The 17,274-nt window shown below is 37.9% G+C and overlaps 1 protein-coding gene across 1 annotated transcript in view; it reads right to left on the bottom strand.

The window, feature by feature from the left end:
* The window catches only part of PLA2G4A (phospholipase A2 group IVA), a 136,411-nt gene extending 119,835 nt beyond the window's left edge, over positions 1-16,576 (bottom strand). The window contains exon 1 of the mRNA XM_082666782.1: positions 16,474-16,576. Within this exon, the coding sequence (XP_082522908.1) occupies positions 16,474-16,506 (33 nt within the window). The 5' untranslated portion in view covers positions 16,507-16,576. The remainder of the gene's footprint in view (positions 1-16,473) is intronic.
* Positions 16,577-17,274: the final 698 nt, after the last annotated feature.

Raw genomic sequence — 17,274 nt, 5'->3', positions numbered from 1 at the left:
AGACAATGAATCATCCCAAATGTGAGGCAGTGGACTTTGGGAGCAACTGTAGACTTCAGGTTTGCTTTCTGCATCTAATTTGTTCCTGGTTTTATGTTTATCTTAGTTGAGTATTTAGAGTTTATTATCATTGGTATATTTGGTTATTAATTTGGTTGCTCTCTTCCTTTTTATATATATAGATATAGATACAGATATTTTTTTCCTTTTTCTCTTTCTGTGAGTGTGTATGCTTCTTTCTGTGATTTACTCTGTATAGCTTTTCTTTTACCATTTGTCCTACGGTTCTGTCTGTCCATTTTTATTTATTTTTTTCTTTCCTTATTTATTACCTTTTAATTTTTCTACTTTTTAATAATTCTTTTATTTTAATAAATTTATTTTATTCTTTCTTTCTTTCTCCCTTTTCTTCTGAGCCGTGTGGCTGACAGGGTATTGGAGTTCTGGCTGGGTTAGAGGCCTGTGCCTCTGAGGTGGGAGAGCTGAGTTAAGGACATTGGACCACCAGAGACCACCTGGCTCCATGTAATATCAAATGACAAAAGTTCTCCCAGAGATCTCCATTTCAACGCTAAGACACAGCTCCACTCAATGACCAGCAAGCTACAGTGCTGGACACCCTAAGCTAAACAACTAGCAAGACAGGAACACAACCCCACCCATTAGAAGAGAGGCTGCTAAAATCATAATAAGCTCACAGACACCGCAAAACACACCACCGGATGGGGTCCTGCTACCTGAAAGACAAGATCCAGCCTTACCCACCAGACCACAGGCACCAATCCCCCCCACCAGGAAGCCTACACAACCCACTGAACCAACCTTAGTCACTGAGGGCAGACACCAAAAACTTGAGAACTATGAACCTGCAGCCTGTGAAAATGAGACCCTAAAAACAGTAAGTTAAGCAAAATGAGAAGACAGAGAAACACACAGCAGATGAAGGAGCAAGGTAAAAACCCATCAGACCAGACAAATGAAGAGGAAATAGGCAGTCTACCTGAAAAAGGATTCAGAGTAATGATAGTAAAGATGATCCAAAATCTTGGAAATAGAATGGAGAAAGCACAAGTAATGCATAACAAGGACCTAGAAGAGCTAAAGAGCAAACAAACAATGATGAACAACAAAATAAATGAAATTAAAAATTCTCTAGAAGGAATCAATAGCAAAATAACTGAGGCAGAAGAATGGATAAGGGACCTGGAAGATAAAATAGTGGAAATAACTATGGCAGAGCAGAATAAAGAAAAAAGAATGAAAAGAATTGAGGACAGTCTCAGAGACTGACGGACAATATTAAATGCACCAACATTCGAATTATAGGGGTCCCAGAAGAATAAGAGAAAAAGAAAGGGACTGAGAAAATATTTGAAGAGATCAGAGTTGAAAACTTCCCTAATATGGGAAAGGAAATAGTCAATCGAGTACAGGAAACGCAGAGATTCCCATGCAGGATAAATCCAAGGTGAAACATGCCAAGACACGTATTGATCAAACTATCAAAAATAAAGTACAAAGAAAAAACATTAGAAGCAGGAAAAACAACAAAAAACATACAAGGGAATCCCCAAAGGTTAACAGCTGATCTTTCAGCAGAAACTCTGCAAGCCAGAAGGGAGTGGCACAATATATTTAAAATGATGAAAGGGAAAAACCTACAACCAAGATTACTCTACCCAGCAAGGATCTCCTTCAGATTCGACAGAGAAATTAAAACATTTACAGACAAGCAAAAGCAAAGAGATTTCAGCACCACCAAACCAGCTTTAAAACAAATGCTAAAGGAATTTCTCTAGGCAGGAAACACAAGAGAAGGAAAAGACCTACAATAAAAATGCAAAACAATTAAGAAAATGGTAATAGGAACATACATATCGATAATAACCATAAATGTAAATCGATTAAATGCTCCAACCCAAAGACATAGACTGGCTGAATGTATACAAAAACAAGACCTATATATATGCTGTCTACAAGAGACCCACTTCAGACCTAGGGAAACATACAGACTGAAAGTGATGGGATAGAAAAAGATATTCCATGCGAATGGAAATTAAAAGAAAGCTGGAGTAGCAATTCTCATATCTGACAAAATAGACTTTAAAACAAAGACTATTACAAGAGAAAAAGAAGGACACTACATAATGATCAAGGGATCAATCCAAGAAGAAGATATAACAATTGTAAATATTTATGCACCCAACATAGGAGCACCTCAATACATAAGGCCAATGCTAACAGCCATAAAAGGGGAAATCGACAGTAACACAATCATAGTAGGGAACTTTAACACCCCACTTTCACCGATGGACAGATCATCGAAAATGAAAATAAATAAGGAAACACAAGCTTTACATGATACATTAAACAAGATGGACTTAATTAATATTTATAGGACATTCCATACAAAAACAGCAGATTACACTTTCTTCTTAAGTGCTCATGGAACATTCTCCAGGGTAGATCATATTTTGAGTCACAAATCAAGCCTTAGCAAATTTAAGAAAATTGAAATTGTATCAAGTATCTTTTCTGACCACCACACTACAAGACTAGATATCAATTACAGGAAAAATATGTAAAAAATACAAACACATGGAGGCTAAACAATACACTACTAAATAACGAAGTGATTACTGAAGAAATCAAAGAGGAAATCAAAAAACACCTAGAAATAAATGACAATGAAAACACACGACCCAAAACCTATGGGATGCAGCAAAAGCAGTTCTAAGAGGGAAGTTTATAGCAATACAATCCTACCTTAAGAAACAGGAAACATCTCGAATAAACAACCTAACCTTGCACCTAAAACAATTAGAGAAAGAAGAACAAAAAAACCCTAAAGCTACCAGAAGGAAAGAAATCATAAAAATCAGATCAGAAATAAATGAAAAAGAAATGAAGGAAACGATAGCAAAGATCAATAAAACTAAAAGCTGGTTCTTTGAGAAGATAAACAAAATTGATAAACCATTAGCCAGACTCATCAAGGAAAAAAAAGGAGAAGATTCAAATCAATAGAATTAGAAATGAAAAAGGAGAAGTAACAACTGACACTGCAGAAATACAAAGGATCATGAGAGATTACTACACGCAACTCTATGCCAATAAAATGGACAACCTGGAAGAAATGGACAAATTCTTAGAAATGCACAACCTTCCGAGACTGAACCAGGAGGAAACAGAAAATATAAACAGACCAATCACAAGCACTGAAATTGAGACTGTGATTAAAAATCTTCCAACAAACAAAAGCCCAGGACCAGATGGCTCCAGAGGCAAATTTTATCAAACATTTAGAGAAGAGCTAACACCTATCATTCTCAAACTCTTCTAAAATATAGCAGAGGGAGGAACACTCCCAAACTCATTCTACTAGGCCACCGTCACCCTGACACCAAAACCAGACAAAGATGTCACAAAGAAAGAAAAATACAGGCCAATATCACTGATGAACATAGCTGCAAAAATCCTCAACAAAATACTGGCAAACAGAATCCAACAGCACATTAAAAGGATCATATACCATGACCAAGTGGGGTTTATCCCAGGAATGCAAGGATTCTTTAATATACACAAATCAATCAATGTGATAAACCATATTAACAATTTGAAGGAGAAAAACCATATGATCATCTCAATAGATGCAGAAAAAGCTTTCGACAGAATTCAACACGCATTTATGACAAAAACTCTCTAGAAAGTAGACATAGAGGGAACTTACCTCAACAAAATAAAGGCCGTATATGACAAAACCACAGCCAACGTCATTCTCAATGGTGAAAAACTGAAACCATTTCCTCTAAGATGAGGAACAAACCAAAGTTGTCCAATCTCACCACTATTGTTTAACATACTTTTAGAATTTTTAGCCACAGCAATCAGAGAAGAGAAAAATATAAAAGGAATCCAAATCAGAAAAGACAAAATAACGCTGTCACTGTTTGCAGATGACTTGATACTATACACAGAGAATCATAAAGATGCTACCAGAAAACTACTAGAGGTAATCAATGAATTTGGTAAAGTAGCAGGATACAAAATTAATGTACAGAAATCTCTTGCATTCCTAGACACTAATGACACTAATCATGAAAAATCTGAAAGACAAATTAAGGGAACATTCCCATTTACCACTGCAACAACGAATAAACTACCTAGGAATAAACCAATCTAAAGAGACAAAAGACCTGTATACAGAAAACTATAAGACACTGATGAAAGAAATTAAAGATGATACAAACAGACGGAGAGGTATACCATGTTCTTGGATTGGAAGAATCGACATGGTGAAAATGACTATACTACCCAAAGCCATCTACAGATTCAATGCAATCCCTATCAAACTACCACTGGCATTTTTCACAGAACTAGAACAAAAAATTTCACTATTTGTATGGAAACACAAAAGACCCCAAATAGTCAAGGAATAAAAAATGGCTCAGAAGTTTTTAAAAGAACCAAATCAAAATTCAAGAACTGAGAAGTACACTTCGTGACCTTCTAAGGATTTCTAATCTGTGCTCTGTGGTGAAGAAGCAGAAATATGGACCTTACTTTAAATGTGTGTACTTCTGCCTCAGGTTAGAGGCTTGTGGCAAGGAATGGCTGGTATAGGGAAAAGGCTAGAAGCTTATTCCTAACTGCCCTCTTCCTTACTTATCTAGAATTTGATAGTGCTCACAAAAAATATGCTATTTGCTGTTCATTGCAGCTCTATTTACAATAGCCAGGACATGGAAGCAACCTAAGTGTCCATCGACAGATGAATGGATAAAGAAGATGTGGCACATATATACAATGGAATATTACTCTGCCATAAAAAGAAACGAAATTGAGTTATTTGTACTGAGGTGGATGGACCTAGAGTCTGTCATACAGAGTGAAGTAAGCCAGAAAGAGAAAAACAAATACCGTATGCTAACACATATATATGGAATCTAAGAAAAAAAAAGGTCATGAAGAACCTAGGGGTAAGACGGGAATAAAGACACAGACCTACAAGAGAATGGACTTGAGGATATGGGGAGGGAGATGGGTAAGCTGGGACAAAGTGAGAGAGTGGCATGGACATATATACACTACTAAATGTAAAATAGATAGCCAGTGGGAAGCAGCCGCATAGCACAGGGAGATCAGCTCGGTGCTTTGTGACCACCTAGAGGGGTGGGATAGGGAGGATGGGAGGGAGGGAGACACAAGAGGGAAGAGATATGGGATCATATGTATATGTATAACTGATTCACTTTGTTATAAAGCAGAAACTAACACACCATTGTAAAGCAATTATAGTCCAATAAAGATGTTAAAAAAAATGCTATTTGCCATAAAACTCATTATTCCTTTGTGCAGTGATTTTGTAATAGTTTTGTCACCTTTATATTTCTGATTTCCCAGCAGCACTATCTCACATTCTGATGCCCCCTAGAAATACCCTACCTCATTAAGATTCTAAAGAAGCTTGGAGATACACCAGAAATACATCTACACGTGGAACAACTCCTACAGAACACCTACTGAAAGCTGGCAGAAGACCTCAGACCTCCCAAAAGGCAAGAAACTCCCCACATACCTGGGTAGGGCAAAAGAAAAAAGAATAAACAGAGACAAAAGAATAGGGACTGGACCTGCACCAGTGGGAGGGAGCTGTGAAGGAGGAAAGGTTTCCACACACTAGGAAGCCCCTTCATGGGCGGAGACTGCGGGTGGCGGAGGGGGGAAGCTTCGAGGCCGCGGAGCAGAGCGCAGCAACAGGGGTGCAGAGGGCAAAGCGGGTAGATTCACACACAGAGGATCGGTGCCGACCGGCACTCACCAGCCCGAGATGCTTGTCTGCTCACCCACAGGGGCAGGCGGGGGCTAGGAGCTGAGGCTCGGGCTTCATTCGGAGCGCAGGGAGAAGACCGGGGTTGGCGGCATGAACACAGCCTGCAGGGGGTTAGTGCACCACGACTAGCCGGGAGGGAGTCCGGTATAAAGTCTGGACCTGCCGAAGAGGCAAGAGACTTTTTCTTACCTCTTTGCTTCCTGGTGCGCGAGGGGAGGGTCGAGCGCTGCTTAAAGGAGCTCCAGAGACGGGTGCCAGCCGTGGCTAAAAGCACGAACCCCAGAGACGGGCATGAGACGCTAAGGCTGCTGCTGCCGCCACCAAGAAGCCCATGTGCGAGCACAGGTCACTATCCACACCCCCCTTCCGGGGAGCCTGTGCAGCCCGCCACTGCCAGGGTCCCGGGATCCAGGGACAACTTCCCCGGGAGAACGCACGGTGCGCCTCAGGCTGGTGCAACGTCACGCCGGGCTCTACCGCCGCAGGCCTGCCCCGCACTCTGTGCCCCTCCCTACCCCGGACTGAGAGAGCCAGAGCTCCCGAATCAGCGGCTCCTTTAACCCCGTCCTGTCTGAGCGAAGAACAGACGCCCTCCTGTGACATACACGCAGAGGCAGGGCCAAGTCCAAAGCTGAGCCCCTGTGGGCTGTGAGAACAAAGAAGAGAAAGGGAAATCTCTCCCAGCAGCCTCAGAAGCAGCAGATTAAAGCTCCACAATCAACTTGATGTACCCTGCATCTGTGGAATACATGAATACACAACGAATCATCCCAAATTGAGGAGGTGGACTTCGGGAGCAAGATTTATGATTTTTTCCCCTTTTCCTCTTTTTGTGAGTGTGTTATGTGTATGCTTCTGTGTGAGATTCTGTCGGTATAGCTTTGCTTCCACCATTTTTCCTAGGGTTCTGTCCGACCATTTTGTTTTGAATTTTTTTTCTTAATAATTATTTTTTATTTTAATAACTTCATTTTATTTTACTTTATCTTCTTTCTTTCCTTCTTTCCCTCCTTCCTTTCTTCCTCCCTCCTTCCCTCCCTCCCTCCTTCCCTCCTTTCTTTCTTTCTACTTCTACTAATTCGTTCTTTCTACTTTTTCTCCATTTTATTCTGAGCCGTGTGGATGAAAGGCTCTTCGTGCTGCAGCCAGGAGTCAGTGCTGTGCCTCTGAAGTGGGAGAGCCAACTTCAGGACACTGGTCCACAAGAGACCTCCCAGCTCCACATAATATCAAATGGTGAAAATCTCCCAGAGATCTCCATCTCAACACCAGCACCCAGCTTCACTCAACGACCAGCAAGCTACAGTGCTGGACATCCTATGCCAAACAACTAGCAAGACAGGAACACAACCCCACACATTATCAGAGAGGCTGCCTAAAATCATAATAAGTCCACAGACACCCCAAAACACACCACCAGACGTGGACCTGCCCACCAGAAAGACGAGATGCAGCCTCATCCACCAGAACAGAGGCACTAGTCCCCTCCACCAGGAAGCCTACACAACCCACTGAACCAACCTTAGCCACTGGGGACAGACACAAAAAACAACGGGAACTACGAACCTGCAGCCTGCAAAAAGGAGACCCCAAACACAGTAAGATAAGCAAAATGAGAAGACAGAAAAACACACAGCAGATGAAGGAGCAAGATAAAAACCCACCAAACAAATGAAGAGGAAATAGGCAGTCTACCTGAAAAAGAATTCAGAATAATGATCGTAAAGATGATCCAAAATCTTGGAAATAGAATAGACAAAATGCAAGAAACATTTAACAAGGACCTAGAAGAACTAAAGATGAAACAAGCAATGATGAACAACACAATAAATGAAATTAAAAATACTCTAGATGGGATCAACAGCAGAATAACTGAGGCAGAAGAACAGATAAGTGACCTGGAAGATAAAATAGTGGAAATAACTACTGCAGAGCAGAATAAAGAAAACAGAATGAAAAGAACTGAGGACAGTCCCAGGCATTAAACGAACCAACATTCGAATTATAGGGGTTCCAGAAGAAGAAGAGAAAAAGAAAGGGACTGAGAAAATATTTGAAGAGATTATAGTTGAAAACTTCCCTAATATGGGAAAGGAAATAGTTAATCAAGTCCAGGAAGCGCAGAGAGTCCCATACAGGATAAATCAAAGAGAAATACGCCATGACACATATTAATCAAACTGTCAAAAATTAAATACAAAGAAAACATATTAAAAGCAGCAAGGGAAAAAAAACAAATAACACACAAGGGAATCCCCATAAGGTTAACCAATGATCTTTCAGCAGAAACTGCAAGCCAGAAGGGACTGGCAGGACATATTTAAAGTGATGAAGGAGAAAAACCTGCAACCAAGATTATTCTACCCAGCAAGGATCTCATTCAGATTTGATGGAGAAATTAAAACCTTTACAGACAAGCAAAAGCTGAGAGAGTTCAGCACCACCAAACCAGCCTTAAAACAAATGCTAAAGGAACTTTTCTAGGCAAGAAACACAAGAGAAGGAAAAGACCTACAATAACGAACTCAAAAAAATTAAGAAAATGGAAACAGGAACATACATATCGATAATTACCTTAAATGTAAATGGACTAAATGCTCCCGCCAAAAGACACAGATTGGCTGAATGGATACAAAACAAGACCCATATATTTGCTGTCTACAAGAGACCTACTTCAGACCTAGAGACACATACAGACTGAAAGTAAGGGGATGGAAAAAGATATTTCATGCAAATGGAAACCAAAAGAAAGCTGGAGTAGCAATTCTCGTATCAGACAAAACAGACTTTAAAATAAGGACTATTATAAGAGACAAAGAAGGACACTACATAATGATCAAGGGATTGATCCAAGAAGAAGCTATAACAACTGTAAATATTTATGCATCTAACATAGGAGCACCGCAATACATAAGGCAAATACTAACAGCCATAAAACAGGAAATCGACAGAAACACATTCATAGTAAGGGACTTTGACACCCCACCTTCACCAATGGACAGATCATCCAAAATGAAAATAAATAAGGAAACACAAGCTTTACATGATACATTAAACAAGATGGACTTAATTGATATTTATAGGACATTCCATCCAAAAACAACAGAACACACATTTTTCTCAATTGCTCATGGAACATTCTCTTGGATAGATCATATCTAGGGTCACAGGTCAAGCCTTGGTAAATTTAAGAAAACTGAAATTGTATAAGTATCTTTTCCGACCACAACGCTATGAGATTAGATATCAATTACAGGAAAAGATCTAAAAAACTACAAACACATGGAGGCTAAACAATACACTACTTAATAACGAAGTGATTACTGAAAAAATCAAAGAGGAAATGAAAAATACCTAGAAACAAATGATAACACAGGCATGACGACCCAAAACCTATGGGATGCAGCAAAAGCAGTTCTAAGAGGGAAGTTTATAGCAATACAATCCTACCTTAAGAAACAGGAAACATCTCGAATAAACAACCTAACCTTGCACCTAAAACAATTAGAGAAAGAAGAACAAAAAAACCCTAAAGCTACCAGAAGGAAAGAAATCATAAAAATCAGATCAGAAATAAATGAAAAAGAAATGAAGGAAACGATAGCAAAGATCAATAAAACTAAAAGCTGGTTCTTTGAGAAGATAAACAAAATTGATAAACCATTAGCCAGACTCATCAAGGAAAAAAAAGGAGAAGATTCAAATCAATAGAATTAGAAATGAAAAAGGAGAAGTAACAACTGACACTGCAGAAATACAAAAGGTCATGAGAGATTACTACAAGCAACTCTATTCCAATAAAATGGACAACCTGGAAGAAATGGACAAATTCTTAGAAATGCACAACCTGCCAAGACTGAATCAGGAAGAAATAGAAAATATGAACAGACAAATCACAAGCACTGAAATTGAAACTGTGATTAAAAATCTTCCAACAAACAAAAGCCCAGGACCAGATGGCTTCACAAGCGAATTCTATCAAACATTTAGAGAAGAGCTAACACCTATCCTTCTCAAACTCTTCCAAAATATAGCAGAGGGAGGAACACTCCCAAACTCACTCTATGAGGCCACCATCACCTTGATACCAAAACCAGACAAGGATGTCACAAAGAAAGAAAACTACAGGCCAATATCACTGATGAACATAGATGCAAAAATCCTCAACAAAATACTAGCAAACAGAATCCAACAGCACATTAAAAGGATCATACCCCATGATCAAGTGGGGTTTATTCCAGGAATGCAAGGATTCTTCAATATATGCAAATCAATCAATGTGATACACTGTATTAACAAACTGAAGGAGAAAAACCATATGATCAACTCAATAGATGCAGAGAAAGCTTTCAACAAAATTCAACACCCATTTATGATAAAAACCCTGCAGAAAGTAGGCATAGAGGGTACTTTCCTCAACATAATAAAGGCCATATATAACAATCCCACAGCCAACATCATCCTCAATGGTGAAAAACTGAAAGCATTTCCACTAAGATCAGGAACAAGACAAGGCTGCCCACTCTCACCACTCTTATTCAACATAGTTTTGGAAGTTTTAGCCACAGCAATCAGAGAAGAAAAGGAAATAAAAGGAATCCAAATTGGAAAAGAAGAAGTAAAGCTGTCACTGTTTGCAGATGACATGATACTATACATAGAGAATCCTAAAGATGCTACCAGAAAACTACTAGAGTTAATCAATGAATTTGGTAAAGTAGCAGGATACAAAATTAATGCATTCCTATACACTAATGATGAAAAATCTGAAAGTGAAATCAAGAAAACACTCCCATTTACCATTGCAACAAAAAGAATAAAATATCTAGGAATAAACCTACCTAAGGAGACAAAAGACCTGTATGCAGAAAATTGTAAGACACTGATGAAAGAAATTGAAGATGATACAGATAGATGGAGAGATATACCATGTTCCTGGATTGGAAGAATCAACATTGTGAAAATGACTATACTACCCAAAGCAATCTACAGATTCAATGCAATCCCTATCAAACTACCAATGGCATTTTTCACAAAACTAGAACAAAAAATTTCACAATTTGTATGGAAACACAAAATACCCCGAATAGCCAAAGCAATCTTGAGAACGAAAAACGGAGCTGGAGGTATCAGGCTCCCTGACTTCAGACTATACTACAAAGCTACAGTCATCAAGACAGTATGCTACTGGCACGAAAACAGAAAGATAGATCAATGGAACAGGAGAGAAAGCCCAGAGATAAACCCACGCACATATGGTCACCTTATCTTTGATAAAGGAGGCAGGAATGTACAGTGGAGAAAGGACAGCCTCTTCAATAAGTGGTGCTGGGAAAACTGGACAGGTACATGTAAAAGTATGAAATTAGATCACTCCCTAACACCATACACAAAAATAAACTCAAAATGGATTAAAGACCGAAATGTAAGGCCAGAAACTATCAAACTCTTAGAGGAAAACATAGGCAGAACACTCTACGACATAAATCACAGCAAGATCCTTTTTGACCCACTTCCTAGAGAAATGGAAATAAAAGCAAAAATAAACAAATGGGACCTAATGAAACTTAAAAGCTTTTGCACAGCAAAGGAAACCATAAACAAGACGAAAAGACAACCCTCAGACTGGGAGAAAATATTTGCAAATGAAGCAAGTGACAAAGGATTAATCTCCAAAATTTATAAGCAGCTCATGCAGCTCAATACCAAAAAAACAAACAACCGAATCCGAAAATGGGCAGAAGATCTAAATAGACATTTCTCCAAACAAGATATACAGACTGCCAACAAACACATGAAAGAATGCTCAACATCATTAATCATTAGAGAAATGCAAATCAAAACTGCAATGAGATATCATCTCACACCAGTCAGAATGGCCATGATCAAAAAATCTAGAAACAATAAATGCTGGAGAGGGTGTGGAGAAAAGGGAACCCTCTTGCACTGCTGGTGGGAATGTGAATTGGTACAGCCACTATGGAGAACAGTATGGAGGTTCCTTAAAAAAACTACAAATAAAACTACCATATGACCTGCAATCCCACTACTGGGCATATACCCTGAGAAAACCATAATTCAAAAAGAGTCATGTACCAAAATGTTCATTGCAGCTCTATTTACAATAGCCAGGAGTTGGAAACAACCTAAATGTCCATCATCGGATGAATGGATAAAGAAGATGTGGCACTTGTATAAAATGGAATATTACTCTGCCATAAAAAGAAACAAAATTGAGCTATTTGTAATGACGTGGATAGACCTAGAGTCTATCATACAGAGTGAAGTAAGTCAGAAAGAGAAAGACAAATACCATATGCTAACACATATATATGGAATTTAAGAAAAAAAATGTCATGAAGAACCTAGGGTTAAGACAGGAATAAAGATACAGACCTACTAGAGAATGGACTTGAGGATATGGGGAGTGGGAGGGGTAAGCTGTGACAAAGTGAGAGAGTGGCATGGACATATATACACTACCAAACGTAAAATAGATAGCTAGTGGGAAGCAGCCGCATAGCACAGGGAGATCAGCTCGGTGCTTTGTGACCACCTAGAGAGGTGGGATAGGGAGGGTGGGAGGGAGGGAGATGCAAGAGGGAAGAGACATGGGAACATATGTATATGTATAACTGATTCACTTTGTTATAAAGCAGAAACTAACACACTATTGTAAAGCAATTATAGTCCAATAAAGATGTAAAAAAAAATGCTTGTGTACATAATGATTTATTATTTATAAAAGCCCCGTGGAACAGACACAGCAGGTACTACTCATACTTCATATGAAGCAGCTAAAAGTCAGTTTAAGTGTTCAAGAGCACGTAACTAAAGTCTGGAACTACCACTAAAACACTAGTTCTTTGATTACCTACACCAGTGTTTTTCCCCCCCACCCTGTGACCATAATAATCTAGAATAATAGCTTTCTACTTTTTTGGTAACATTTCCAGTCATCCTACAATGACCTTTTTCAAATATCCCTGTATTTTAGCAGGCAGTCATGCTCGCATACCCAGGTGGTTGACCTCAGTGTGGACACGAACTCAGTTTTCCGTGGATGTGGGACAGTGGCCCTCCATTGCTAATTGGTGGTGGGAAGAGCTCTAGATTTTTTTTCACTCCAGGGAAGTGACTCATCTTTTCAGAGTAAAAAGATGGAAATTTTTATAAGTATTTTATATTTGATCTATCTTTGCAAGATTGATATCTTCCTGGTCCAAAAGAACTTCAGTAGATTCTGGAGACACAAATACACAAATACCCTTCAGGATGGAAAGTACCTCAGAACAACTCTAGACATATGGGAACTGCATTGTGCCCTACATATATTACTCCATTTTCTCCTACGTTCTTAAAAGCTGGCACCATTGGAAACAAGAGAACTCGCTGCATCAGCCCACACGATTCTCCAACATGTCCCTGCATTACAGGTGTGGTGAGGGTGAGTCCAATCTTCACCGCCTTGAGGCAGCCAAAACTGTGTCGATCTGTCTGGCACCCTTCATTACTAGTAAGTTGGCTTAGTTTTCCCCATCTTTCCTTTTTAATAAAAGTATTCTCAGTTATATAGTTTGAAAAGTATCCTTCTGTGATAACTAGGGCAGGAAATTTTGTCACTAAAAAAATTTACACACACACATGCACAGTTTTTTTTCACACACACAGCAAAAACAAGCATGAATGAAAGTATAAAGCTCTTAGGACCCTCTCATCGAAAAGGGCTATACACCGGAACGCTAAATGATTGTCCAATTCTGATGCTGGAGAAGGTCAAGAAAAATGTGTTACAGATATGTGGTTTCAGCATGCTTCATCATATTAAGATGCCACATAGGTAATTATTATGGCCTAAATATTTGTCTATAGTTAACCAAATTTGCAAGAAAAGGTGACAGAAATGAGTCTTAAAACATCCAGATGCAATTTGGTTTTAAACATGCTCTGTCGTGTTAAAAAAAGAAACTAAATGGCCTGTTAATATGGCCATCTGACATGAGACATGTGAGGCCTGCATAGCAGTTAGTAATAAGGCCTGGTCATGTTAGGCAGAAAAGTGAAGGTCATTTGAAATAATAATTTCTTTGAAATGTGTTATGCTCCAGCCATACCGAAATTCTTTCATTTCCTTACAACATGTACTTTCTCACCTCCAGACTACTTCACATATGCTTTTCCCAATCCAGAAAAGTCATTTTCTCTCTCTTCACCTAACTTCTACTATACCTTCAGGTCTGTGCTTCCATGTCACTTCCTTTAGGAATTCCAGAAGGATTCCTGTTATTAGTTATTCATGTTGTATATTCCCAGAGTAATCTTCATTGTTCCTATCAGAGCCCTTCAAGTTATTATAAATTATTTTTTTGCTAGACATAAGCTCAGTTCAAGGATTAGTTTGATTTCCCAGTGCCTACTGACAGGGAGTAGTACCCAATGGGCATTCAATAAATGGTGATAAGTGCTCAGAAAAAAATATTAAAATAGATTTGCAGATAAACTGAATTGAAAGTATAAATGTTAAGATTTAGAATTATTATTGGTCTTTATCTCAAGCTCAGGGCTATACACCTTAACCTTATCTTCCTTCTCAGTTTCAAGTGCCAGATTTCATTGAATCCTCTGAGTTATAGAAATTATCCATCTCTCTTGAGGTGGTAGGGTAAGAAAAAACTAATCTGCACCTACCCTCAATGTTAAAATTCATCTACAGAACACCATAACGGTGGAAGGAAAACTGGAATTATTCACTGATAACAGGAATGTGTAAGTTGAAAATCTAAAAAAACTTCAGACTATTAGAATTAATGAAGAAATTCTGGAAGTTCACTGGATCTATAAAAAACACTTGTGTTTCCATGTAAATACAACGTTAGCTTTTTAGTTTCTAGTGAAACATTAGTTTAACATTAGTTTCATGATTGTAAAGAGATTGGAAGATTCAATATTCCTATCATGTCATCTCTCCCCTAATCCATCTACAGAATAATTTCAGTATTAATAAAAATCGCAGCATTTGTGTGTGTGTGTGTGTGTGTGTGTGTGTATATTGACAAATTGATTTCAAAACCTATATGGAAGTGCAGAGGCCTAAGAAAAGCCAAGACAATCTTGAAGAAGAAAAAGTTGGAGGATTCACACTACCATATATAAAGACACATTTCAAAGCTATAGACATTAAGAAAGATTGGTACTGGGGCAAACAAAGACTAATAGACCAATAGAAAAGAAAAGAAACCAAGCCACACATATATGGTTGCCTGATATTTAGCAAAGGTACCATTGCCATTCGGTGAGGACATGAGGGTTATCAGTAGACTAGATAAACAGTTTGTGGTATACTGTATCAGATCATGAGATACTACAAGGCAATGTAGAAGTGTGGAATTCTGCTACTCACAATAACATGAATGAATCTCGCAGACAAAATGTTGAATGCAGGCATCTACATGAGGGTCAAGAACAGGAAACCTGATCTTTGGTAATAGAAGACAAATATTGGTTAGTTTTGTGGAGTTTATTGACTGGAAGGGACATGAACAACTCTTCTAGGGTACTTATAATGTGTATTTTTATCTGTATGATGGTTTCATGGTTTCATGTAAAAATCCATCAAGCTGAACAATTAAAATGTATGCACTTTATATATGCTATGTCTCAGTTTAAAAAAGGAGTCAAACATTAAGAGAAGCTTGCAAAAAAAAAAAACTTTTAAGGAGTTTTAAGAAGAGGAGAATGACCAACAGAGATGGGGATGGGGGAGGGGACCTGAAGAATCCATTTGATTCAGCACCAAAGAGGCCCTTGATGAGACCTTTCCATAAAGTGGAAAACCTGAGTCCAGTTTTCAATGATTCAAGCTGTGAATGGAAGAAAGAACTACAAAAAGTTATGGTACATTAATCCTTGCTATCCAAGCAGGGAAAGAAAGATGATGGCAGCTCGAAAGGGTTGTAGGGTAAGAGAAGAGTGTTTCATTCTGAATAAAAATGAGGCTTTGTATTATTCCTTAACATCCATAAAAACTATTTCTAGTCCATATAAATCTAACTGGATCTCAAGTGTTAAATTCAGCAAAGAAATTTTTCTCCTCTGCTTTTTTGATCAGAAGAAAGAGTGTACCCTTCCAACGGAGTTTGGAAAATTACATACCAAAATTTGAATTATTCAACTTTTTATTAAAAATTGCCCACCTATAAAAGAGTTTGCTTAAATACATCTAACTAAGGGAGAGTTTACAAAGTTAATTACTCTGAAAATGCACACCAAAATATAGCCCTTAAATCAATAATTATTTTATCTTCTCTCTGTCAATTCATGTGAAGTGTGCAGGCTGATAATTGCTGAGTGATAACTACACTTTTTACTGTTCCATGAATGTTCAATACTGTTACATATATTTTGGTATTTTTTCCCTCCAAGTCCCTCTTTTCTGTAAACTTACAGTGATAAAAAGAGGAGATGAGTTACTTTTATTACAGATTCTACCTTATTTGAAACACACTAAGTTCATATGATTTTCATAAAAAGTCCAAGGCTTTTCATAGAGTTTTATACTTTACTAGCAACATCAGCAATACTCATGCACAAAAGTATGTCTGCCCCCTCCCAGAAGAATATATAAACAGTAAATGACTTACTATAATGTGCTGATAAGGATCTATAAATGACATGTTGATTTCAATTACAGGAAATCTCTTCACACTTCAAAAGTCTTCTCTGGCACTCTAGCTTCTTTAAAACCTACAAAATAAACAATCCTTATTGTTAAGCCTTCTCTTGGATGTATTCCCAAGATTTAGATGATAATGGGTGTGAACCTTAGGAAGTAAAACTCTACCCAAGGGAACCAGTTAGATTGAGGTCCTTAATTGTTTATATGCATGGGTATACTCACATAATTTAGGAAAGGATAAACATATTCTGATAGTACTTCTTAATTTCCATATTTCTTTCTTCAAATTTATTCTGTGAGTAATTATTGGGAAACTCCAGGATTTTTTTTTTCCATTTGCCAAGTATTTCATGAGAAATATATTGAAATTACAGAAAATTAAAATTGTTTTTGTACTATTTATAATTAAAAAACCACATGCCACTGTTTGTTTTCTTAACTGGATCAGTATTACACAAATTCACAATAAAAAAGGAACATTTTTCACTTTAGCTATTTGTTAAGAATTTTAAAAACATATTCATGTTAAATTTCAATTTTAATGCTGATGTTTTAAAAGAAATGTTTGTTCATTCTGAAGTACCAGTTTAACTTGAAAGCAGCTAAATGAAATATTAAACAATTAGAAACAGTGCTGTACAAAATGATGGAAACAAGCAAAAAGTGGAACTAGAGAATAACCTGAGACCTGATCTCTGGAAAGGAGCTAACTATAGAAGGTGAGGCGGAATGAATTTAGAATATAGTGTTCCAGGCGGGCAATTTG

Source organism: Grampus griseus, assembly GCF_964374135.1.
Source record: "Grampus griseus genome assembly, chromosome: 1".
NCBI lineage: Eukaryota > Metazoa > Chordata > Mammalia > Artiodactyla > Delphinidae > Grampus > Grampus griseus.
The sequence above is the reverse complement of the archived record's forward strand: the minus strand, read 5'-3'. Positions and strand labels throughout refer to the sequence as shown.